At 35.9% G+C, this 27,399-nt stretch overlaps 1 protein-coding gene across 1 annotated transcript in view; it reads left to right on the plus strand.

Moving 5' to 3' along the window:
* Positions 1-27,399, plus strand: part of USH2A (usherin) — a 716,035-nt gene that overhangs the window by 257,738 nt on the left and 430,898 nt on the right. The window contains exons 21-25 of the mRNA XM_028104725.2: positions 11,516-11,646; positions 20,550-20,676; positions 22,940-23,041; positions 24,941-25,120; positions 26,120-26,250. Coding sequence (XP_027960526.2) covers positions 11,516-11,646; positions 20,550-20,676; positions 22,940-23,041; positions 24,941-25,120; positions 26,120-26,250 — 671 coding nt within the window. The remainder of the gene's footprint in view (positions 1-11,515; positions 11,647-20,549; positions 20,677-22,939; positions 23,042-24,940; positions 25,121-26,119; positions 26,251-27,399) is intronic.

Raw genomic sequence — 27,399 nt, forward strand, 5'->3', positions numbered from 1 at the left:
ATTCTAATAAAGAGTTAGCTATTTGGGGGTTAAATCCAGAGCATTTATAACATTTTCAGATTAGTTTTCAATTGTTATTTTGTCAAGTATCGTCAGTAAGGATTTTGTTATTCATGTATTTGTAGGGCTGGTTACCATAAATATTTTATTAATGGAGACATTTTTAGCACCACCTAATGGCAGCCAAGTAAAAAGAAAAACCTTTTCCAATTTAGAGTTTATTTGCATAATTCAAATTAAGCTCTATAGCAGAGTTGCTTATATATGAAACTGAAGTTTTACATTCCCTGATGTACCAAATAGGCTGCTAGAAATCCATCTCCAAGCCATTGGCTTGAGTAGAAATGATGCATAAGGGATATTTGATAATGAAACCAAGAGATTTCTGCTTTCTTTATGAGAACAAGTATAAGAAAATATGTAATAAAATATCCCAATTTTATGTGAGGAGTTTTATTTTAATTTTAGGAATTTATGCATCAAGAATTCATTTTCCATACCCCAGTTAATTTCATGACAAATATAGCTTGACTATTGCATTAGCATATTTAATTTGTGTAGCTTTTCAGTAGTGTTTATAAAGCTTTGGCCAATTTAATATACTAGTCTAATAAAGCATCTTTTACTTTCAGTAGATTTTTTAAAACTAAGAGTCATATCTTTCTGTTTATTCTATTAGAATTTCTTTTGTTCAATGTGAGTTGAACAATGTGGTTTAAATGAGAGATAAGTAACTCTAGCTTAAGCTGTACCTATTTACCCCATATGATTCCTAGCAAGATTTGGGAAATCTGTTGATGGTCACATCCTTAGTTTTAGGATCAGTGGATCTTGTGGTGTCATACATCTGAAGGAGAGTTGTGATAACACCAGATTTGAATGTCCTTCGTCCTTATCTCAGCACATTGGCTTGATGCTTCTTTTGGCTTTATTTGATCAAATAATCACTATTTTTAATAATATTGTCTTCTATAAAATCCTATAAAATATGTAATTAATAGAATAGTCTACAAGTTGCCTGGATTCAAGAGAAATATGTGTGTATATATACCTATCTATATAGCTAGCTGACGCTTCCCTATTCCCCCAAAATCTCTTGTGCAATTAATGGGAACCTGTGCTTCCAATTTGGATATAGATGAGTGAAAAAGACTTTTACTTCCATGGTAACAAGAAAAACCTAGGCTAAATAAATATCACAGTTTTCTATGAGGTTGTCAAAGAGCCGGTAATGCAGAAAACCCTGGATGAACTGAATTTTGGGAAGAAATGAATGCTTCATAGTTGATCAGAGACATGTGGAAGCTTCCATATCTGAGAGTGGGTACTTGGTCTCAGGGAAGTAAGCCTGATTTATATAGGGAGGATTTTCAGGATCAAGGAGAAATCAGCTGTGCATTAGATAACACTGTGTCTTTGTGAGATGAAATGGGATCTAGAAGAGATCCAAATGCAAAAACAAATAGGTCAGCCCCCAAATCCTACTATTGTCTAACTCATATTTTCCCAAGAGAGTGCCTATTGAAGAGGGTCTAGAAATGAACACTTATGAATTCTTGCAGTGATTGGATTCTGGAATTATGAAGGAATGTAATCCAAACATGAGCCGAAAATATCTATAATTTCAACCCAATCTCCTGCCTCCTTAACTACAGATAAAATCAAAGCAGTGACATCACTAGTCATTTTGAGAGGTGTTAATCACAGGTGAACTCAATCTAACTAAAGTCCAATTTCAGTTAAACACAGTCAACAGAGGTTTATTCTCAGATGACCAAATTATTGAAATTGGAATGCAAAAAATTTATAGTAAGTATTGTAAATATTTTAAAGAATTTAAAGATAAAGCTGCATATAGCAAAGGAAGAAAGAGTATTTTAGAAGAGAAATGGTAGCTCTAAAAAGGAATAAAATAAAAACTACGTTTGAGAAGTAAAAATATACAACAAAATCTTTGTTGAATGGGCTTAACAGAGGTTAATGAATTTGAACACAGATAGTTATGAAATAAAAACAAAGAGAAAAAAGATTGAAAAAATAAAGAGAGGATCAGTAACTTTTGGGATAATATCAGGAGTGTTCTAATATACATAGAGATGAGGGATTTAGGAAGAAAAGAAAGAAAATAGGCAGGAAAAAATATTTGAGGAAATAATTATTGATAAATCTTCATATTTTATGATAAAACAGCAACCTACAGATAAGAGAAGCTCGGAGAATTCCAAACAGGATAAATACAATGAAAGCCACATCTTGTGTATATTATAGTCAGATTACTAAGAACAAAAGATTAAAGAAAAAGTAAACCAGCTAGAGAAAAATAGATACATAACATATACAATGAAAAGAATGATGGCTAACATTTCATTAGAAATAATACAGGCTAGAGGTAATAGAATGTTTTTGAAAACAACAACAAAAGCCAACCTGAATTCTGTATTCAGTGAAATATTATTCAAATACCAAGTTGGGAAACATTTTAAGATAAACAATAACTGAGTTACTACCTCATGACTAGTTCTAAACTACAACAAAGACTAAATAATTTTTTTCAGGCTAAAGGAAAATAATACCAGATAGAAACTCAAATCTAATGAAGGAATAAAGGAAAAGGAAAATAAAATATATATATATATATGAATAAGTAGAAAAATATTTTCTTGATTTCTTTAAATGATATTTGGCTGGCAGAAGCAAATATATATATTCTGCATTTCACACATATATAAAAGTAAAATTCATGACAACACTAGCACCAAAGAGTGGAGGATGGCATATAGAAGTATGCTACTGTAGAGATCTTGTATGTGAAGTGATATAATATTAATTTGTGGTAGAATATGATAAGTTAAGAATGCATATGTTGGTCCTTAGAGTAACCATTTAAAAAAGTTTAGCTATTGAAAATTAACTCATTTCTAAATAATCCATGAATCAAAAAAAAAAATCACAAGGGAAACTTTAAAAATTGAAAATTTAAGTTAAAAAACAAAAGTACAGCATATTAGCTTTTGGAATGCAGCTAAAGTCGTGTTCAGAGAGAAATGTATAGATTAAGTAATTATCTTAGAAGAAAATGATCCAAGCCTTTCCAAGTTTCTTATTAAAAACTCCAACAAAAAAAGTAAATCCAAATAATAAGAAACAAGAAATAATTAAGATACTATCAGATACCAGTGAAATAGAAACAGATAACAAAGCCCAAAGTAGGCTTGCAAGACTATTGGGAGGTGGAGGCCAGCATGGGGAGGGGGGTGACTTAGAACTGTTTTCAAAAATCAATCAGTATGGTTCACCACATTAATAGAGGAATTAGAACAAAGTATCATAACATATCAATAGATGTGGAAAGCATCTGACAAAACTTAACACCTACTTATAATGAAAACTTTCAGGAAACTAGGAGTAGAGGGGAACTTTCTCAGTTAGATGAATGACTGCTAAAAGTATCCTGTAATATAGTGAAATATTGCCTGCTTTGCTTTTCAGATAGGAATCAAGTCAGCATTCACATTTTACTGGTGGTCTCAGCCACTGCAATAAGGCAATAAAATATAATAAAAGGCATAAATATCAGAAAGGAAAGGAATAATGTCTTTGTGCTTGACATGGTTATGTATGTATGTTTAACAAGTACTAGAATAAGACAAATTCAGAAAGGTTACAGTATAGAAAGACAATATAAATGAAATTAATCAAATATATTAGTAATAAACGATTAAAAATGTAAAAGAACATTTAAAGGAGCATTCAAAACACAGTACTTTAACAGGGGCGCCCAGATGGCTCAGTTGGTCAAGCATCTGACTCTTGGTTTTGGCTCATGTCGTGATCTTAGGAGCCGGCGGAATCGAGCCCCACGTTGGACTCCATTCTAGGCATGGAGTCTGCCTAAGATTCTCTCTCTCCTTCTCCCTCTCCCCGCCCCCACTTGTGCGCATGCTCTCCCTCTAAAAAAATAATGAATTAATTAAGGAGAATACTGGAGTTGATGAGTGCTATGGTAACAGGTAAAGCAGAGGGGTGGTTAGAATTGTTAATAGACCAGTCCTAACCAGCCAATCAGTGAAGTTGGGGTTTGAGAAAAAGACCTGTAGAAGATAAGGTAGCAAACCATGCAGAGATACCTGGAAAAGGTATTTCCAGGCAAAGGGAAGAACAATTACTGAGGTAGCCAGGGTAGAAAAACGGAAAGGAAGCATAATAGGAAATGAAAGACATAGTGGAAACTGGATTATTTAGGATGTAGTAGACTATTCCGGTGACTTTCACTTTTATTTGGAGTAAGACAGAAAGCCTTCCGGTGACTACCAAAAAGAGGGACATGACCAGAATTGCCTTTTTTTTTTTTTTAAAGATTTTTATTTTAGAAAGAGAGAGAAATAGAGAGAGAGCATGACTGGGGGAGGAGTAGAGAGAGGGACAGACAGACTCCACACTTAGCATAGAGCCGGAAGGGGGGCTGGATCCCATGACCATGCAATCATGACCTGATCTGAAATCAAGTGTTGGATGCTTAACCCACTAAGCCACCCAGGCACCCCCAGAATTGTCTTTTAATGGGATCACTCTAGCTATTATTTTAGAATAGACCATAGTATGTGTCTGTGTGCGTGTGTATGTATTGGTTGGAAGTAGTAGTCATGGAGCAATGATGGGAAAAGGAAGATCAGTTACGGGAAACAATCACAACAATCCAGGAGACAGAGAATGATGATTCATAACATAGGGTGATCCACAATATATAAAGAACTTAAATAAAGCAAGTAGAAAAAAAATAAATGAAGTCTTCGAAATTGGGAAAAAGACATTTGTGTGTATAGCTCGCAGGAAAATATATGGCTATTTTTTATGGCTGATGTATATATCATTATGAAAATATATATGAAAAATCTCACCATCACAAATAAAAAATGAACTAAAACAACACTGAGTTCTCATTCTTTGCATCTCAGATTTTGAAATGTCTATTGTTGGCCAGAGTCTGGGTAACTGGTCATTCACACTATTTAAAAGCATGTGGATTAATTATTACTTTTGAGAGATAATAGATGTAGCAATATTTATAAAAATTTTAATAATTTTTAAATATTTACTCTCATCAACTGGACATTATCTTAGAGCTTAGAATGACAAGAGAAAATGTTTGTCACAGTACTGCCTTTGCTATAAAAAATAGAAACCAAAACTTTTAGTTCTTAAAGTTCTACAATGTTTGAATTTTTATGTAGCTCTATTTATTAATTTTTGGCAAACTTTTGTATTGGAGTTTAACATATATACAGAAAAGTGCAAAAATCATAAGCACACAGGCTGACAGATTTCAAAACCTGACCAGCCTTATGTAACCAGCACCCAGAGTATCAAGTAAAACATACAGGGCCCCCAGAAGCTCTGCCTTGTGCCCTGTTCTACATCACAACCAGCGTTACCACTATCCTGACTTTTGACACCATTCATTTAATTTGCCTGGTTTTAAACTTGATGTAGTTGAGATTATACAGTATGTATTCTTTTGTGCCTAGCATCTTTTACACAACATCCTGTTGGAGAGATTTATGCAAACAGTTGCATGTAGTTATAGTTTCTTTATTTTCATTGCTATATCGTATCCCATTTATTTAACCTTTCCACAGTTGATGGGCATTTGTGTATATTCCAGTTTGATGGTATAATGAAAAGTATTGGTATAAACGCACTTGTCTGTCTTTCTGAACCTATGAATTTGGGGGAATATATACCTTGGGGTGGAATGGCTGGATCAGAAGGTATGCCTATATTTAGAAGACATACGGATAACTTATATATAGTGTCAAACAGTTTTTCAAAATGGTTGTAGCAATTTCCACTCCCGAGAGTAGTTTATGAAAGGATTCCAGTTGCTTTACATATTTGGCTACACTTTTTATTTTCTATTTCATTGTAGCCATTCTAGTGGATGTTTAGTGGTATTGCATTTTATTTGGCATTTCTCTGATGACTAAGATCTGAAGCATCTTTTCCATGTTGATTGGTCATTTGGATATCATATTTCTTGAAAAGCTATTTGCCTCAAATTTTCTTTTTTTAAAAAAGATTTAATTTATTTATTTGAGAGAGAGAGAAAGAGCATGAACAGGGAGGAGGAACAGAGGAAGAGGGAGAAGCAGGCTCCCCGCTGAGCAGGGAGCCTGACGTGGGGCTCCATCCCAGGACCCTGAAATCATGACCTGAGCTGAAGGCAGACACTTAACTGACTCAGCCACCCAGCTCCCCTGCCCCCCAATTTTCTTATGGGTTGTTTGTCTTTTTCTTATTGATTTGTAGGACATATTCTGGATATTTACCTGTTACCAGAAATATGTGTTGCAAATATCTGCTCCTACTATGTTAGTTGCCTTTTCACTCTCCTACTCATGCCTTTTGTTAGACAAAGGTTCTTAATTCTGATACAGTATAATTGATCACCCTTTCTCTTTCTATTATAGTTTTACCTCATTGTTCAAGAACTCTTTGCCTATTCCATGGCCTTGTAACTGTATTGTTTTTATGATTAAATGTTTTAAGTTATAAAACATTTGTATAAAAGTTAAATATTGCCAGCTAAATCTTGGATTTTTAGATTTTTTTTAAAGATTTATTTATTTATTTATTTGAGAGAGAGAATGAGAGATAGCATGAGAGAGAAGAGGGTCAGAGGGAGAAGCAGACTCCCTGCCGAGCAGGGAGCCCGATGCAGGACTCGATCCCGGGACTCCAGGATCATGACCTGAGCCGCCATGGATGTATGTGTATTTTATTTTTTTTTTGAATATTTATTTATTTATATATTTGAGAGAGAATGAGAGAGAGAGAGAGAGAGAGAGAGCACATGCATATAGAGGGAGAGGGAGAAGCGGACTTCCCGCTGGGCAGGGATCCTGACCAAGACCCTGGAATCATGACCTAAGCCGAAGGCAGATGCTTAACCAACTGAACCACCCAGGAGCCTTGTATGTGTATTTTATACATCTATGTATCTCAAGAACCTAGAAGAGTGGCTGCACAAAGTATGTGTTCCCTAAATATTTCTTGAATGAATGAATAAATATTGAGATAGAAGAATGTTCTATCATTTCTCCAGACATTTGAAACAAAAAATATTGAACTTCAGAATATTTCCTGTTTTTTCTTTTAAATCAAAAATCTAAATTTTTAGGCAAGTGAGAAATGTAGTTTTTCACTCTTCTATTCATTTTAATCAGAATTGCTCCTTAATACAAAACTTTAAGGTAAAAAAAAATACTTTGGTACTGCTTGGCTCTGGTCCACATGTCTTCTTATTCTTGGGACAGGATGAAAGCACATTCATAAGCCATAGGGGAAGAAGAGTCAAGTTCAATCACACAGCTATATTTAAAGCTGCGCTGTCAGTGTACCATGTATCCGTTTCCATTCTTTTGCCCAACACAAGTCCCATGGCTGAGCCTAAAATCAATAGATGGGATATATAAATATATAATCTTCTTACAGGAAAAGGGGGTGTGATGATGTTGAACAATTAGGTATTTTACCGTTCTGTCTTGTGGTAAATTCAAGAAACTTTTCTTTGAAATATTTTATATATTCATCAAAAGATTGTTATAGTTATATGACAATACATGTATTTGTGAATTTAGTTAACTTAAAAAATTGATTATATGATTTAAGGCATTGGGCTCAAAAGATAGGACTTATCTATGTCTATGGCACTATTATCAAGAACATGAAATCTCAATGGATGTGTGCATTTTTCATTTCTTCATAGAAAACATGCAAAAAATTTCATCTTTGTAAAGTAAGCAGAAAATGACAAGACTGAATTATTTGAAAAAGCTAAGGGGAAGTTGACTATACAGCATCAAATCAATTTGCCCTCTATTATACTAAATCCTCCCTTTTCAGAAGAAATTTTCCTTGTTCTGTGTAAAGTATTATATTTTAGTTGAGCTAAAAGTGCTTTTCTTTGTTATATAAGTGTAAAATTTAAAAATTAAATGTGTCTGAAAAACACATGCACTTGCATATCCCATAAGTGGCATATAATATTAGTTGATTTATTCCCACATATGACTCAAATAAATATTCCTGTAATTCTTACTCTGATTCCATTTCATTCACCAAATTTCCCATCAGTCAGGAACAAGTAATTGTATTTCTAGATTGAACAATTATTAATTTTATTAATTTCTTCCCTCATTCAAATCCTTGCTTTTGCTCTCCAGTCAGCTCCCACATATGTGCCTCCAGCACACTTACAGAGTTTTATTATCTTCATGTCCTGAATTGTAGCTATTTTTATGAAATAACCTTCAGTTGTTTAATTTTAAAGCAATAGTTTTAATTATAGTATTTGATACCACATATACAGTTTTTTAAAAAATGGTAATAGATAAGATGTCTGATGGAGAAAGCTACTCTAGACCCAAAGGAGAGAAGATTAAGACAAGGGTTAGTAGAAATACAGTTGTTCTCTAGTCAGAATGTAGACCACACTTTGGCCAACTCTGTGCTTTTGCTGGCAGATGTCTCCTTCTTTTACTTGATTGGTCTACTCTCATAATTTATTTCTTTGCCTCCCATTTCTTTACCAGTTTTTTTGTGATGAGTGCTTCACACCCACTACCTAGTCATCCATTCTCTCAATCCTTATCAACTGGTCATTTGGGCTCTGAACCATTCCATTCCATTGAAAAATATTATGTCTGATGATTGCTAATTACCAGCTCTGTAATCTTTTATTCAGGTCTAATTATTCTGGACTTACAGGAAGTGTTACATGGTTAACTAACTTTGCCTTCCTAAAGTTCTCTCTTATCTAGGCTTCCATTTTACAGTGTTATTATCCTTGTTCCAATTTTGTTATTGTTTTTATCCTTTTCTTTCCTTCAAAGGGGGGGACATTTCCCCTAGAGGTCCTTTTTCTTTATCTACATTTTGCCTCAAAGAGACATGGATTCTTGACAGGTGATCACTAATTTATTTTTCTTGCTCCATCTTCTCTTCTAAGATTTAGTTCCTTGTTTCCTAATGATGGATTGTTTTTGCATCATTAATATAAACACATTGTGCCCCAAACTGAACTTATATCCTCAACCCCATATTTTCTTCTTTTACCTGACCTTTCTATTTCTTTCCGATGCTTTTTCCCTTAGTAATTGATGAAGAGAATTCACCATTTTGTCCCACATCATCACCTCATATCATCATGTCTTAATGAGTTTCTTCTGAAATATACAGAGTCTATTCTTTCAATCCATTTGGTTACTTGTCTGTTCTTAATTAAAAATTTTATCATCTTATTCCCCCGAAGCACAGTGATATCTTAACTGGTTCCTCTGTGGCTAAATTACCTGTATCTTTTATACATGCCCCCATTAGTTTGGTTGCCATAATCCTGACTTTCAGCCTCTTACTCCCTTTCTCCACCCAAGGTTTAATGCCTTCCTTTAGTCTACAGGATAAATTCTAATAGGGAAGCTCAACCTTTTCAGTCCATTTATTAGGAAAGATGAGCTAGTAGCAGGGGTTCAAATGAGTTTGAATACCTAAGAATGATTTGTTGGGATGAACAGTTTTATTCTGTGGTGTCAGAGACACGCTGGGATTGACCAGGTACAAGTTTAACAAAAAGGACATAATGTCCTAGCAGCCAGGAGGAAGAGAATCAGAATGTGAAGCAATGCAATATCCAAATGCATAGGACAAGTATGTTCAAAAGGGCCCAAAGCATAAAATCTAGAAGCCAAAGATGCAGAAGTTAAGAAGGCCAGGAAAAAATTTGAGTTGACTCTTTGGAAAGTCTGAAGTCCATATTCCAGGCTTGCCTTTGCTGGTGTTAAAAAATTTCACTCTAAAGATACTTAGCACACAACCTGCCTTTCCATCTTTGTCTTCTATTCACACTTCTCAGGCTGGATAACCTATGGCAGACAGGCCAAGATGTGGTCTTGCCCATCTCTCCAGATCCATCTCTTAACTCCTGCCCATACATCCAACATTCCTTAATAATTTCCATACCTCTAGCCCTTTGTAGAGTTTCATCCAAAGTCTTTTCTACTCTCAGAAAACAAGCTCCAGCTTCATATTCTGGGTGAAACCTTCCTCAATCCCTTTGAATCAAATTATATCTTGTATATATCTCTCTATCACTTATCACACCTCATTATAGGTTTTTGTTTTGTCTTTTTCCTCAACTGGAACTTAAGGTCAGGCACTGGCTTGTCAGTTTTTCTTCTTTACTATGTAGCGGAGTATTCAACAAATGTTGATGTTCCATTGATGCATACTTAAAAAAGGACAATTTGATACGAAATGACTTCTGCTTTCCTGCCTCCACACTTATGCTAAAACTTCCCCCTTAACCTCTGACGCACCTCTCCCCTGCCTTCTCCTCCTTCAGACTCTCAAAGGATTCAGTAAATGCACCTAGATACCATGTAATGAACTGAGGGGTGGAAAGATGAGTCAGACATGGTTCCTGCATTAGTTGCAGTCTGTTGAACTCAAATTAAAACCCCACTTATGTAGGACTTTTGGTTGCCAGACCAGCCTGAAGGGACTTCTCTCACCTTCAAACCTCCATAGTTCTGGTTGACCGTATGACTACTCAAATCAGTATTCACTAATTATTTAATATTGTGATCATGAGTTGTTTTTGATTCTCAAGTAAGTTCTTGACCTCTTACTTGATTCTCATCATACAATTTGTCTGTTAAGACACATTTTTTTTATTTCCAACTAAACTGGGAATTCTTTGAGAACAAAGACTGTACCTCTTCAACTTCTTTGCCAGTTTCAATACATTAAGCAAAATGTGTTACACACAAGGAAAGGTGCTGTGAGTGGGATACCATGTGTTGAAATCATGTGGGGTAGTGGGAAGACATCTTAGGAGACAATCACAAGCTTCCCCTGCTTCCTGAGCTGGGGAAATTCCTGTAAGACAAGAGCCTTGTGTGTCTAGGGCAGTAGGTGATCTGAAGGGTGAGGAAGACCCTGAAATTCTGAAAGCTGCAGACCATTTGGTTACAGGATCCTGTTTCAGAAAATTGGCTCTATGGGCCACTTCACAGCAGGTCTTTCTAGTTTTTACCTTCTATTACTAGATTGATTCTTTAAACCTCCTAAGTATTTTAAACAAGGCCCCCTGTGTTCCTTTCATTCATGTCAAAAACCCATTTATTTTTATGGCTCTGATAATATTTTCACATTAATACTCTGAATATCCAATTTTGGGTTGACAACATGTCTTTTCATGTTGATGAGTTTTGCATAAATTGAAAGTACATTATATATTGATTAGTGGGAGTGCAGACTTGAGTTTCCAAGAACAGGTTGGCATTCATAACAGGATATATTTAAAACCAAATGGCGAGGACCATCCCAGTACACTGCTGTGTATAATTCCCTGACTGTACTCACTACATCATAAATAATAATGAAAGTAAATGTACGTTTATCAGAAAGAATCAACAAAACCCCAGCATTGATTTGCTGATTGCACTTGTCTCACCAGGCATTAAGGCCAGCTTTCGAACAAGGGTGCCTGAAGGTTTGATTGTCTTTGCCGCATCGCCTGGCAATCAGGAAGAGTATTTTGCACTTCAGTTGAAGAATGGACGTCCTTGTTTTCTTTTTGATCCTCAGGTAAATGGGTAATCATAAGACTTGATATTTTTGAGAGTGTCCTAGGTGCCAAGTACTGAGGTAAGTGCTTATATTTCGCATTGAATCCTCACCAAAAACTTGGAGGTTAAGTACTATTATTAGCCTCACTTTACCAATGAAGACAATGAAACTTACAAAGGTGTTGATGACTTGCCCACAGTTAAAATAGCAGAGCTCATTTTCAAACCACATAGTCTGACTGAGAATCTGCAGGCTTCACAACCATATGCTGTCTTATAATGAAGATGAAAACTTTTAAATACATTTGAATAGATCTATTTTTATTTTCCTTGAAAGCAAAATTATGTCTTTCTTTAATTCTTCCACATTCTCTCTCGCTCCTTCTCTATGTTTTTCTCACTCTCTTTTTCTTCCTCCCTCCCTCCCTCCCTCCCTCCCTCCCTCCCTCCCTCCCTCCTTTGTTTACCAGTAAATATTTAAGTGCCTATCTGGTACTATAATGCTGGGTATCACAGACTACCATAGTTTTAAAGTTAAATGCCACCATGCCCCTATGAAACAATCTAGGTAAGATTAATGTAAAATATTCATGAATGTTATGAAAGAGAAGTAGAAGATGCTGTGTGTTATGGGAGCATAAAATAAAGGGTCTTTCTTTTCTGAGTTGTCAGTCTTCTCTGAAAATGCGATATTTAACTGAGATGCAAAACAATGAGGAAAAGTCAGAGCAAGAGCTCATGTCTGTACAGGAAGATATGTGTTTGAAGTGGGGCAGGACAGGGAAGATACTAATGAGAGATCAGGAAGGCACTGGGAATAAAATTTCCAGGCAGACCAAACAGCAAATGTTAAGTGCCCAAGGTAGACAAGAACATGACTTATTCTATGCATCAGGATGAATGTAATATGGCTGAGGGATAGAACAAAGAGAAAAGTGGGAGGTTGAAAAGCTGGGTAGAGACCAAGTCATTTAGTGCTTTGTAAGCAAATGTGAAGTTTTAAATTTTTCCCAAGGGCAATGGAAAAATCATTGAATAGTTGTCTTCACTTTAGTTAAACAAATATTGGTAAGAATTTGACAGTAGGTACTGTACTAGGCCATTGAATAATTGTGGAATGAGTAAGACTTTGTAAAAGATGTTTTACTTTCGATTTCCTCAGGGTTTCAACTTAAAACTGCTGATCTAAACCATAAGTTGTGCCTGCCAAGTCAATGTTTTACCTTATACTGTGAAGCCAGCGTGACTTTTCCTCTCTGTAGTTAAACCATGGGCCAAGAGCTCTGGGTAAGAATCAGCACTTAATACACCCTGGACACCCACACACCTTGGAGAGGAGAGGCAGGGCCTGGTGGACTCAGGGTATCTGAGCGTCATGGCAGGCTCCTTGCAGGGGACCTCAAGAGGCCAGCTAGGTTCTTCCTGTTTCAGGAAGCTGGAAGAGCCATGAGTTGGCACTGGAAAGACCAAGGAAGAAAGATTTATACCTGGTGTTTCGACGGGGGCCTGATAACTGCAAGGCCAATACTTGGTAGGTACTCAGGCGTGGACTTCTGGGTGTCCTGTAGAATTGCAGTTTCTTAAGGGGTACCAATAGGTGGGCAGTGAGTAAGCAAAGAAGAAATAACATCACACGTAAGCAGATCCAGCAGCCAGAAAGAATGGGAGAAGAACCAGCTGTCTCAGAAGGCCAGGCAGATGGCAATGGGGAAAAAATCAACCAGCACATTGAAGTTGATTCAGTGACAGAATTGAAAATATTATTTATCACTTGAAAACTTTAAGTAGATGAATTACGAGAGAGACACCGTTGAGCCTCAGATTAGCTGGTCAAAGTACATAACAAAAATATAAAAAGATAAAAAAGATGGAGACCACTAACATTATTAAGAAGAAATTCAGAAGGAGAACAAAAAAACACAGGTACAATACAAAGGATAAAAAAGATGAGAAAAAAAATAATGAAATATAAAGTAGGACAGAATATCCTTAATTGATTATAAATTTATTGAAAGGACTCATGAAGTTCTAGTCAAGGTTAAGCAAAACTTACACTTCTGTAGGACCTCTATATGCCAGGCATGATTCTAAGTGTTCAACTGTAAATGTAAAGCACACACACACACACACACACACACACACACACACAACTCATTTAAATACCACAACAACTCTATGAAGTAGATACTCTTACTATTCCCACTTTACAAGTAAAAAAATAAAAATCAGAGCCACAGTAAAATTAATTTCCCCAAAGTCATCCAGCTAATTAGTGATGAAGTCAGGATTGAAACCCAGGCATTCCCCCTCCAAAGACCATGATTTTAACTCTGATACTATACTGCTTTGTCAACATGAAAGAATAATGCTTGTTAATATCCAGAGACTCAGATAAAATACTATCCATGTACCATAAGGAAGGAAATATTTCATCAAGCCTTCTAACCAAAAGGAGAAAAAGAAAAGTCTGAAATATGAAGAGGAAAATCAGTGGTGAATATTAAAACTGGCAATATTAAATTCAACTTAAATATTTAATGGCAGTGTGACTAGAAATGTGTTTTATGCTGGCAAAGAATCTTTGAAATAGAGGAGACATATGGCAAAGGCAAGACAGACAAAGCAACCTGTAATAATTGTTTGGGGCTAAAATTGCTAAAATTTGAAGGAGAGGGAAAGATAAGTGATTTAAAAGTTTCTAAAGGTTTCAACTTAGTGGAGAAGGCAGTAGGGGAATGGATCACATTGGTGTCTTATTTTCATAAAATAAATAGGCCAAAATGTTTTGTTTTAAATGCTGTGAAACAGACATTAATTATCGATAGAATGAAAATATTCCACGAACATGCAAATTAACAAGGTGAAAAGAGAGACTAACTGCTAGATGGTCAAAATCAACAAAAATCCTGAAAAGAAAGGAAACAGTACAGTAAAATGGAAGAATGTCAATGGGAAAGAAAAATCTGCCTCTGCTTTTTCTCCCTCAACCTGTTAATATCTGGGAATAATTGAGAAGAAGCCAGATGGAGAAAAACCTTAATTGTATAACCATTTATTCATGGAGCTTTTAAAGTATACAAAGTGGGTTCACATTAATTATCTTACTTCATTCTTGAAGTAGCCACTTGAGGTAGTATTGTTTTCATCCCTGCTTTAGATGAAGTGGTCTAACTAGGGTCACACAGTAATTTAGTGATTGAACTGGCACTGGATTTAGTTTACTGCATTCAATGCAGTTTTGTTAAACAGCTATTGTACTCCAGGCGCCATGCTATGCTGTTATGTGCTGGGAACACAGTAATGAGAAATGAACAAAATGCCATTCACTCCAGCCATCCACTCATCTGGGCCTCCCTGTCCCACAATTGGAGTACAGAATCTTTGCTTGAGTTGGACAGGGCAGGGAAGGAACAGGACCCAGAGGAATGTCCTATGGTGACTTCACATTAACTCGCACTTACAGTTGGTCATGCCCATCATAAATGTCCATCCCAGTGTCTGTGTGATTCTAGATGACTATGCACATCCCAGAGCTCCATCTGCAACCACACACTGGCTTGTTCATCACCTATTTTGAGTACCGTACATAGACACACACACACACACACACACACACACACACACACACACACACCCCAAACTTGGGGCAAAGTCTTTGCAGAAGTAACCCAAAAATGATTTCCCCAGATCTGAAGCATGACTGTCATCTCTTTGGGCAGTGTTGTTTCGCTTTGTGAAGAATGTGGTATCCTAAACTTCTACAGAATAGGAAGGTAAAGGGGTTAACTCCGCTCAGCCACAGTATTGTTGTTATGATCCTGAGAATGGCTGCCAGAAAACTCTCAGACTCATCTTTTTCATCTCCTTTTCAGTGATCAGATTGACAGTCCTGTGTAAGACATGATAGCGGAGTTCAGGGAAGCATTCACGGGACATTGCCAATCATTTCTGTCCCTTTCCCTTCTCCATCAGATACTTACTTAGAGCCCTCATCACTGTCATTAACTTCTCCAGCTGCTCTGTCCCTACCCTCTATACCCAGATCCTAACCTGTATAAAAAGTTGGTAGGTGCCAGACAAGTATGAATCGAATTGTTATAGCCAATATATGGAATATATGGAATATGGAATAAAAGTATCTCTCCACAAGGCAAAAGTTACCTGCATTTTTAGGAAAGTGGCAATGAATTAATTCAAAAGAAAATTAAGGTATTAGTTGAGCAAGATTACTTCAGGATGTACTTGAGAACGGGTAATCAGATATATTATACTAAGTGGTCTTAGGACATGATGCTATCTCTGTATGAAATAGTGAACTCAAGCTAGCGGAGACTGTGTCCTTCCCCACCACTAAGGAATTTATACTCCAGTGCAGGTGAACTGGACATATCTGTTCACTTTTTAATGAAGTCTCTACATATTTTCAGACAAAAAATTGTTGAAACACGAATAGAGAAAATTTTGAGTATTTTTCCATTGTTTTTTCTCCTTTTAAGTAGGAATATGAATACAGCTACTTGGAGAAAGTTAGAGGTATCTCACATTTAAGGAAGTTAGAAGTTTTATTTGCTTCCCATTGATATGCAAAGTATTTATATATTGAATACTTTAGGTACCACTGTAAGCCAGTTTTCTTTCCTCTATCTTTGAATGAGATATGATTATCTAATGAACACCTTATTGTACTCATCAGACAAGCAGTTATTTGCTTAATGTGTCTTTCTTATCAGACTGTACAATCCAGTGAGGGCAAAGTCTGTCCGTTTTGTCCTGAAACAGATCCTTGAGGCTAAGTCCTTGGAATATAGTAGATGCTCAGTAAATAAATGTCTCTTGACAGATTGACTCACTGACTGACTCAATAACTATTGGTAAAATATACTCAAATAAAAATTGGTAAAATATAAAATTACCCATTTTCTAGGCTAAAATTTCCAGCTCTTTAATGATTATTTAATAATTTAGTTCTTATTTAATTTCTCAGTTTGTTAGAAACTCTTTTACTGATGATTATTTTTAAATTACTGTCCCAAATCCATTCAAAATAGTTAAATTTGAATTGTGAAAAGAGCATTTTATAGGAATTTAAAGTCACTACCGTCTAGCACATTGCTTAAAATAACTTGAAGTCTTCATGTACGTTTTTTAAAATATGTGAATAAAGTAATGAATTCCTTACATAACAACGTAATCCTACATAGAGGCTATAGGTGTAAAAAACTTATTTGGTTTCCCTTTCAATGATCGAATGCATTCTGTGAATAAGTATTCGGGGAAGGGAGAAAGATTCTTCACAATATTTAAAAGTTGTTAAGAGTCACGGTAAAAAAAAGTTCCTCTGATTCTTAACTGCTGTATTTTTTTGTTAGGTTACAATTTGTTTTGTTAGCTAACAATTAGCTATCATCTCCCATTCTTTATTTGATTAATTCCAATTTGGATACACTTGGTCAGATGATATGTTATTGACCAATAATGACTTGGGGCTGTCATTGAAATGTTTTATGTTCAGTGACATTGAGAAGAAACTCATATTACATTCTGATTTCACTTAGAAGGGAGCTGAGAAAGTGAAAGCTTTCAAACAATTCTGAATGACATTTATTTAACATGTGTGGTGTTTTCCAAATGGAAAGAACAAACTGTGTGCTATAACACTAGAATTGATCACAGAATTATTCTCTTAATATTGGTGGGGGAACATAATTTTCCAATGATCATCAAAGAATAATATGCTAAGTTCTTCCAAGTACAAAGCAAATTTGGCATCCTGAGGCTCTATGTTACATACTTGAATTTGTCTCCAATAAATGTGATTTCTGATGTAGAGAACTATTAATGCTTCAAATTGTTGCCAAACATAATATGAAGAACCACTTACTCAGACACCTGATCTTTAGAATGCAGCATCGTTTGTAACAATTTTAACGCTAACTAAGTACACTTTGATGAGACAGCATTTAATAAAATGCTCATTAATTTCATCATTAGCAAGGGTATGCTAAGAAGTAAGCCAGTTTCTTATGTCACGCCCAATTAGCATCCAATGCTAGTAATCCCATTAGTATTGTTGAATTCACTAATGGAAAAACTAATGGGCATGCTACCAGGGCACATTAATTGGGCACGACACCAGTTCTGGTTTTAATTATTAAACTATGATAATGAAATGTGTGTTTGTAAAATATTAAAATGTTGAAATAGGGTTGAAGAAAATAAAAGAGTATGTAGAGGAAAGAGATATAAAGAAAGTCCACCTACAAAAATTCAAGGACTAGAAAATGGATTTACCAAATGGTCATCCTTCTAGCTGATCAAGTTGTCTATAAAAGTGGGGATATTGTCCACATGAGAAGCAACTCACCCATCCTCATGGGAAATTAAAAGCTGTTTTTTGATAATATGAATTTCTGTATGTCATACATGTTGTCATGCTCTGTATGAGGCCTGACAGGAGCCAATTAAATGTGTAGAATGGCCATGTTATATCACTGAAGCTATTTTAGGGAAAAATAAACAGAAATGTTTTAGTTAAGATGATATGATGCATGTTGCCCTTTTTGTGATATAAATCTTCAATTACATCAGGTAATTATCACTTTTCTCTTTTTGAAAAACGTTATTCCAAAATTATGGAAGTTTGGTGAAACATTCCAACTAATTAAAAAAACATTTTATAATATTTTACCCAATCTTATTTTGTTTTTTTTTTAAATTTTTATTGGATTGAAGTTAATTATTGCTAAGAAAATCAGCTTTTATTAAGAAAGACATTTATTTTCACTTAGAAGGTTTGGAGTAATTTTCTTTTTTTTTTTAATTTTTTATTATTATGTTAATCACCATACATTACATCATTAGTTTTGGATGTAGGGTTCCATGATTCATTGTTTGTGCACAACACCCAGTGCTCCACGCAGAACGTGCCCTCCCCAATACCCATCACCAGGCTAACCCATCCTCCCACCCCCCTCCCCTCTAGAACCCTCAGTTTGTTTATCAGAGTCCATCGTCTCTCATGGTTCGTCTCCCCCTCCGATTTACCCCTTTCATTCTTCCCCTCCTGCTATCTTCTTCTTTTTTTCTTTTTTTAAAATTTTTTATTGTTATGTTAATCACCATATATTACATCATTTGTTTTGGTGTACTGTTCCATGATTCATTGTTTGTTCATAACACCCAGTGCTCCATGCAGAATGTGCCCTCTTTAATACCCATCACCAGGCTAACCCATCCCCCTACCCTCCTCCCCTCTAGAACCCTCAGTTTGTTTTTCAGAGTCCATCATCTCTCCTGGTTCGTCTCCCCCTCTGACTTACTCCCCTTCATTCTTCCTCTCCTGCTATCTTCTTCTTTTTCTTTTTTCTTAACATATATTGCATTATTTGTTTCAGAAGTACAGATCTGTGATTCAACAGTCTTGCACAATTCACAGCGCTCACCATAGCACATACCCTCCCCAATGTCTATCACCCAGCCACCCCATCCCTCCCACCTCCCCCCACTCCAGCAACGCTCAGTTTGTTCCCTGAGATTAAGAATTCCTCATATCAGTGAGGTCATATGATACATGTCTTTCTCTGATTGACTTATTTCGCTCAGCATAATACCCTCCAGTTCCATCCACGTCATTGCAAATGGCAAAATTTCATTCCTTTTGATGGCTGCATAATATTCCAGTGTGTGTGTGTACCACATCTTCTTTATCCATTCATCTGTTGATGGACATCTTGGCTCTTTCCACAGTTTGGCTAGTGTGGACATTGCTGCTATAAACATCAGGGTGCACGTACCCCTTCGGATCCCTACATTTGTATCTTTGGGGTAAATACCCAGTAGTGCAATTGCTGAATCGTATGGTAGCTCTATTTTCAACTGTTTGAGGAACCTCCATACTGTTTTCCGGAGTGGTTGCACCAGCTTGCATTCCCACCAACAGTGTAGGAGGGTTCCCCTTTCTCCACATGCCCGCCAACATCTGTCGTTTCCTGACTTGTTAATTTTAGCCATTCTGACGGGTGTGAGGTGGTGGAGTAATTTTCTGATGGTTTTTTAATAGTAATAGTAGTAGTTAACTGATGATGGTGACAAAATTGAAATATCTTCTATTTACTCTTATTTGCTAACACTAAAAAAAGGATAACATTGTGCTGAACATGATATGCTGAAAAAGTGTTCACTTGGCTAGAAAGTACTCAGATGGAAGGTTTCTCTTCTACTTCTCTTTCTCTGTTTCCTTATCTTCACCTCCTTTCTGCTGATTTCTGTTCTTGATATCTGCCATTTCCTACTCTTACCCGCTTAGGAACTCATTTTTAACTATGATACAATGACCTCAGATACAAGTATAAATGCTAGACTTCAGACTACAGAGCATTGAGTACAAAGTTTAACTGCAATACTTATGGTTAATGTATTAATAACTGGCTAATTTTTAATATGAGTCTCATTCCTTCTACTCATTAGCAGTGTAGTGAAGGTAAAGGAAACTAAGTTGCCAGATATTTCTCTATCTTTAGAACAATCTGGATTCAATGGTATATTATTAATTTTAAATTCTTATTTCATATTTCTGCCAAAATTTTAAGAGCTAAAATTTTAGAATAGAAAATTCATTACCTTTTATATAAGTGCACAAAATGCAAGTCTGCTTGTAAGAGATTTTTTTTATTCCAAAGAGAAGTTCTTTTCAGGTTTGAGCACTATGGTGTTTGCAGAAGGACATCACAGAAAAGCCTGAATGATGTTAGGCATCAACTTTAATTTTGAGTTCGGTTTGAAAAGTATGCATGCTTCCATCATGATCATGTCAAAATTTATAAATTGGTTTTTAGCAAATATAGAATTATATGCATATGAGTTTACAAACATATATATTCATTCATTCATTCTTTCTTTCTTTCATTCATTCATTCCCTTAAGGGGTCTTCAATGGAAGTTACTCCAACTAATGATGGTGGGAAACAATATAGTGATGACAAATGGCATGAAATAATAGCTATTAGGCATCAGGCTTTTGGCCAAATCACACTCGATGGGCAGTATACAGGTAAGAATTTGATATATATAAATAGTTCTATCAATACGCTAACGTTGCCATACTTTTCTGTTGTTTATATTTCTACATCTTCCCTTTCACCTTTATCTTCTCCCCATTTCATCTGAATTACTGTTGGATTTGCCTTTGCGGTGCTCCTAAAATGATGTATTATTTTTTTATTATGTTTATCACCATACATTACATCATTAGTTTTTGATTAAAATGATGAATTCTGACAACCATTTTCTCATTATACACAGTTACAGTAAAGCAAGAATAACAGCAGAGTCATCAGTAGTAATTTTGTCTTTTGTAATTTGTAAGGGCTTTTACTGATGTTCTCTCATGTTATTTTTGACCTGCAGAAGACAAACAAAGGAAAGCAGTTATTATATGCATTTTAGAAATGATGAAACTGGGTCTCAGGAAAGGTAAATAACTTTTCCCAATTTACACAGTTTGTAGAAAGAGTTCTTGGGACGCTTATCCTGTCCATAGTTCAAAGTTTAGTATTCTTTCCATTCTACACTATCTACTGTCCTTATATAATTTTAAAACAGTTACAGTACCTGCATGATAATGCAGGCTTTTATTAATATACTCAGGAAATATGGAATTATAGTGAGCACCTACTGTATGCCAGGTATTGCTCTAGAAACTCTGGATACAAAGAGCAAAATTTACATTTTAGGTGGGAGAGGGGCAGGAGACAGAATAAATAAATAATGAACAAGTATCAGGTAGTGGTATATACTGAAAATAATAAAGCAGGGGAAGAAAGAAAGTGTGTGTGTGTGTGTGTGTGTGTGTGTGTGTGCGTGTGTGCGCATGTATTGGGGAGAGAATGTTTTGATTTCATAAAGAACTGTTAGAAAAGGCCCCTTTGATAAGTTGACATTTGAACAGAGACCTAAAGAAAATAAGTGGGTAAGCCAGGAGAATAACCAGAGGAATGTTTCAAGCCAAGGGAATAGTTGGTGCCAGGGCCCTGAGGTGGGAACATATATATGGCATGTCAGGGACCAACAAGGAGGCCAGTGTGGGGAAGAGTGGGTGAAGGGACTAATAATAGGCTGAAATTAGAGGCTTTTAGGGCTGTTTTACGTAGGGCCTTGTGGGCTTTTGCTTGGAAAAAGGGAACCCATTGGAGAATTTTGAGAAAGGAGTGACATGATCTGACTTCTCTCTTTAAAAGGAACACTCTGGCTGCTCTTTGGAAATGAGTTGTAAGGGCAAGAAGGGTGGAAACATGTAGAGCAGTTAATAAACTTCTGTAATAATTATAAAATAATTCAGGCAAGAAAAAATGGTTTCTTGAACCAGGGAAGTAAAATTGTCGATAAAATGAGAAATCTGGGTATATTATAAATGTTAAATTAAAAGGATTTGATTCAAGTGGAGCGGGGGTTGGCAAATTACTTATGGGCCATATCCAGCTCATCACTGTTTTGATAAAGTTTTATTGGAGCACAACTGTACCCATTTGTTATGTATTGTCTGTAGCCATTTGAAGCTGCATGGTCTACAAAGCCTAAAATGTATACTACCTGGCCCTTTACAGAAGGAGTTTGTTAATCCCTAATGTAGACCATGACTGATAAGTTTAGGACCTGGGCAACTGGAAGAATGTAGCTGCCATAACTGAGGTTGACAGAATCATGGGAGAAGCTGACATGGAGAGAGATGTTCAGTGTGAACATCTGTAAGGCATCCAAGTGGATATATCAGGTAGTTTTCTGGATACAACTCTTAGTTCAGGGAAGATTTCCAGACTAAGGATATACACTGGGAATTGTCAGCTAAGGATGGCATTTAACACCAATGGACCAGATATAAGTAGGGCTAATTAGAGTGGTTTGGGTTCTGAGAAAAAAAAAGAAAAAAGAAAATCCCCCGACTCCCAAGAAAGGGTGGAATTATACAGAAATCTTAACAAGAGATTTGCATTGTTACACAACATAGCCAGGGACCCGGGCCTGTTCTGGTCTTTGGCCTGGTTGTTCGCATAGGTGCCCAGCCATCTAGGTCATCCTTCTAGAGAAGTTAGGATATCTGTGCACGTGGAGAAAGAGAGATCTGAGAGGGGAGGAGGCCTGGTCCTTCGAACATCAAGATGTCAGGACAATGAGGAAGAACTGTTGAAGAAAGGTAACAAAGAGGAGAACCAAGAAAGAGTGGTGTCCCGAAGCCCAGTGAGGGTTTAATCATTTGTTAAATTAGTAGAACCCAGATTATCCTGGTGAAGTTGGAATTCTCATCTCCTTTTCCATAGGTTCTTCTGCCACCCCGAATGGGAGCACTATTATTGGAGGGAACACGGGAGTGTTTGTGGGAGGGCTTCCACAGGGTTATACCATCCTCAGGAAGGATCCTGGTAAGTTTGCTGAAGGTATAGGATTTATATGTTGTCACCAAAATTTACAACACAATCAAGTATGAATATATTATTTTAAAGTATGAATAATAGTATTATATTCTATCTCATGCTGTATTTCCTATATCAATATGCCAAAAAAATTACTTAAGGTGTCTTCTTTTCTAAAGGAACTGTGTATTACTTGCATTTAAATTCTTGTTGCCAGCCTTTGCTATATAAAAAGAGTTTATTAAATTTTTGCTAAAATGAATGATACTAATTTCACTCAAAAGTATCTTATTTTAGGATTATGTATCAGTTTTTCTAAGATTTTAAACTGATGCAACACAGAAATGGAAAACTGTGGGCTTGATTTATACTCTAAATAGGGTAAAGAACATTCCTGAGTATTGAGCATGTGATCGGCACTAAACTAGTCCCTAGATGTCCATAGATGAAAAAAAGTGGTCTTTGCCACAATAGGGGGCATATGATGCTGAGCAAATGCTTTAAGTACTGTAATTGAGACAGAGACAAAATAATTCCTATATTTTTAGAATGAGAGAACAAAAACTGATTCAAAATGAAATCAAGAAAAACTAACATGGATGAAATTAACCTTAGGCAAAAAAAAAAAAATCACCTTTCCAAATGCATTGCTAAGATTTTAGGGTTGTTTTCCCATGTTCTCATTGAAGGGCATAGGTGTCTTCCCAGTCTCTCCCAGGAAGTAAAATGTAACTACATAAATATTACAAATCAGCTAGAACCTAGATAAGTATAAATTGTGCAAGTGTGGTGGTCTTCAGGGAATCATGATGAAGATCAAAAGGAATAAAATGTTTTCAGTGAAATTTGGAGAGGGATATATTTAAATACCCAAGACTGAATATAGTTATCTCCTTAGAAATCTCTCTAGAGTAGAGAGGGTTTTTACTGGACTACTTTAGATTGGTAGAGGAGTCCCTTAAAAACATTCACACACACGCACACACACACACACGCACACACACACACACACACGAGAGAGAGAGAGAGAGAGAGAGAGAGAGAGAGAGAGGGAGCACGCTTTCGAGCCTTTGTCTTTGTTCCTTATCCATCAAGTACACTTCTTGGCTATGGTACATCCATGCACCAGAAGGAAAGTATACCCTGATGCCAAGTACTCTTCCTATAGAGGACATATCTTCATTATAAATAAATAATCTGACATTGTGCATATAAAGTGACTTTGTAGAACTTTGATTGCTGGTGAATACCTTTCCAAGAATCAAGTCATACCCTCCAAAGCTGAGAACTAAGCTTTGCATTGGTCAATAGGGACATTGCTGTATGAAGTGTTTCTCTTTCTCTAATTCTCTCATTTGCTCACTTTCTTTCTTTCCCAACCCCCTGTTACCACCTGTTTGCTATTTTCATAAACCCCACCTGGTCTAGGGTGTCCTAAAATTAAGGTCAACATTACATTATTTCCTACATATGAAATCAAATTATTGACTTACTTGTATAACAGACTGGTTCATCATGATGAAGAAACTAAACTACAAACTATAGATTTAATAGAAACACTTCATTCAAATCTTTTAAAACTTGTTATAACACTTTTATTTTTAAGACTAGTGGCAGATGAAATCTCATTAGTTCAGGAGGCAATATTCTGGCTACTACTATAAAACCAGTTTTTGCATAAACATCTGTTTCTGCAGATATGATGAGTCTAAACCGGGGCTAAACATTATAATTGTTACCACCTAGGATAGGTGATGGCGTGGTGTTCATGTGAATCATTAGGAGGTTTGCAGTAAATAGGTAGTGAGAGCTATTGCCTATTTCTTTTATTTTATTGGCACATAAAATTAATTGCTTGAAAAATTTTTTTCAAAGTACATATTTCTTGATATCTACCAACTCCTACAGACATAATCCAAAAGGGTTTTGTGGGCTGTGTCAAGGATATGTATTTTATGAAGAAGTATAACCCCTTTGCTATTTGGGAGCCTCTGGTTTGGCAGAGTGCTGAAGAACAAATCAATGTGTATAACAGCTGGGAGGGATGCCCCACTTCATTACAAGACGGAGCCCAGTTCCTAGGAACAGGTAAGCTTCTAAAATAGACACCAGTGGTTGCTTAGCGTGTATGTTCTATCCTTTGCAAAATTTAATCTACCTTCTCCAATTATTTTGACCTCACATAAACCTAGTATCACAGAAATACCTAGTTAAGCCATGATATACATAAATATATTTCAAAGTCTTGCATATGTAATAGAAGTTGTAAGGCTCATATGTTCATGTGTCAGATCTCTGTTAGCCCAGCAGTTCGCATATGGTAGTGTCAAAAATATCTTTTGGTAAGTCAATTGTTTTACTTAGAATGTAGTTTTACTTAGAAAGATGTTTCAAGAGCATTTTATTTACCAGGTTAATCCACAAATATCTATTTATCCAATTATACAGATATTATTCTCAGAACTAAAATTTCAGCTATGTAATGGGATGAGTAGGCCATTAAGGGAGATCTGGAAGATGACACCACCATTACTTCCATTGTTCTGAAGGCTGCCGCATAGACGAGGGGCAGTGTCCCTGGCAGACACCCTGCCTGGCAGGCACCCAGCATGAAGGGGTGGTAGGAAGTATGGTGGCTTGGTGGATAGTACTTCAAATGCAAGCCCACCGCTGCCTCCTACATTTATAACAAAGCTGGTTACTTATTAAGTTGCTTAAACTACCTTCCAAATAGAAAGCTAAATAATATCCTGCTCTGTGCACTTTTCCATTGCTCTTTTCTCAACACTGTCATTACTCTGAATTTCTCTTAGTCAGTGCAATTTCTTATTGTGAATACTGATAGAAAACAGTAATAGTCTTAATCATATCCATGATTTAGAGAGTAAATTGCTTCCTCTTAAAATGTATATCAAGTTCACTCTGCCACTTCTGTACAATTACAAGAGGGATTTCTTAACATCGATTTGCATTTTTTTTGCAGAGATATACTTGATGACAGTATATGTCCTAGTCTTTGTACCACCTTCACAGTGCTGGTGGTTATGCTTTGCACAGGCTGATATGTACATATTCCTTTCTTTAAAGGGTTCCTGGAACTTCATCCATATGTGTTTCATGGTGGAATGGATTTTGAGATTTCCTTTAAGTTCAGAACTGACCAATTGAATGGATTGCTTCTTTTCATTTACAACAAATATGGACCTGATTTTCTTGCTGTATGTTCATTTATTTAGTTAAATTTACTTGAAAATATCAGATATAACTTTAAAATCAATAAGCCATGTGTTTATAATATGCTAAATAGGGATTTCTTTTGAAATTCTCTTTTGTTTTCATTTTCTTCCCTAAGTCATCTGTAGTTTTGGAGTCCTGTGAAACATTTTGTGCTTTAGGATCATGATGTTTGAAAATGACCGTTATTCCTGTGAAAATTGAATTTTAGCAAAAAAGAGTAGTTATGAGGAATTAAGAAAATACCATTTAGTTTCCCAATATTAAAAAAAAGTTATTTCCTTCATTATTTTTTGACATAATAGTGTCAAAAAACTATATATAATAAATATATATATATTTAAAGATTTATGTATTTTAGAGAGAGAGTGTGTGTGCACAAGTGGGAGAAGAGGCAGAGGGAGAGAATTATCAAACAAACTTCCGGCTAAGCATGGAGCCCTACACAGGGCTCAATCTCAGGACCCATGAGATCATTACCTGAGCCCAAACCAAGAGTCAGATGCTTAACTGACTGAGCCCCCCAGGTGCCCCTATAATAAATATATTTCATATTACACACACACACACACACATGCACACACACACACATAATATAAGGTATAAAAGTACAGTGAATACTCATGAACCTACCACCCAACCCAAGAACTAAAAAATCACTTATGGGGTCTTTCCTATCCCATTTCCCTATCTCTCTCTAGAGCTAATATATAATCAGAATTTTGTGTTTATTATCCCTTTTAATGTAGTTATGGTCTGAACACCATGTATGAATGCCTAAAAATTCTTGTTTTTGACATTCGTAAAAGTTGCATCATGTTCTACCTTTAGGCAATTGTTTTTTTGCACTTGACATTATTTTTGAGTCACTCATGTTCTCCATATAGGTATACATTTTCATAGTTGTGTTATTTATCACTTCTTCTGTCAATGACATATTGGTTGTTTCCATGTTTTTGCTATGGCAAACAAAGTTGCTATGAACATTTTTATACATTTCTCTAAATATAGTGGGCAAGTGTAATTTCTTTTACTTGCTTTAATCAGACAGATATCGTTGTCAAAAATAAGTATGTGATTAAAATATTAATTTTTAGAAAGTTATTTTATTAAAGAACTTGCATAGAATCAAG

The sequence above is a fragment of the Eumetopias jubatus genome, unplaced genomic scaffold, assembly GCF_037043125.1.
Source record: "Eumetopias jubatus isolate StellerSeaLion01/CBP00866 unplaced genomic scaffold, mEumJub1_p1.0 scaffold_12, whole genome shotgun sequence".
NCBI lineage: Eukaryota > Metazoa > Chordata > Mammalia > Carnivora > Otariidae > Eumetopias > Eumetopias jubatus.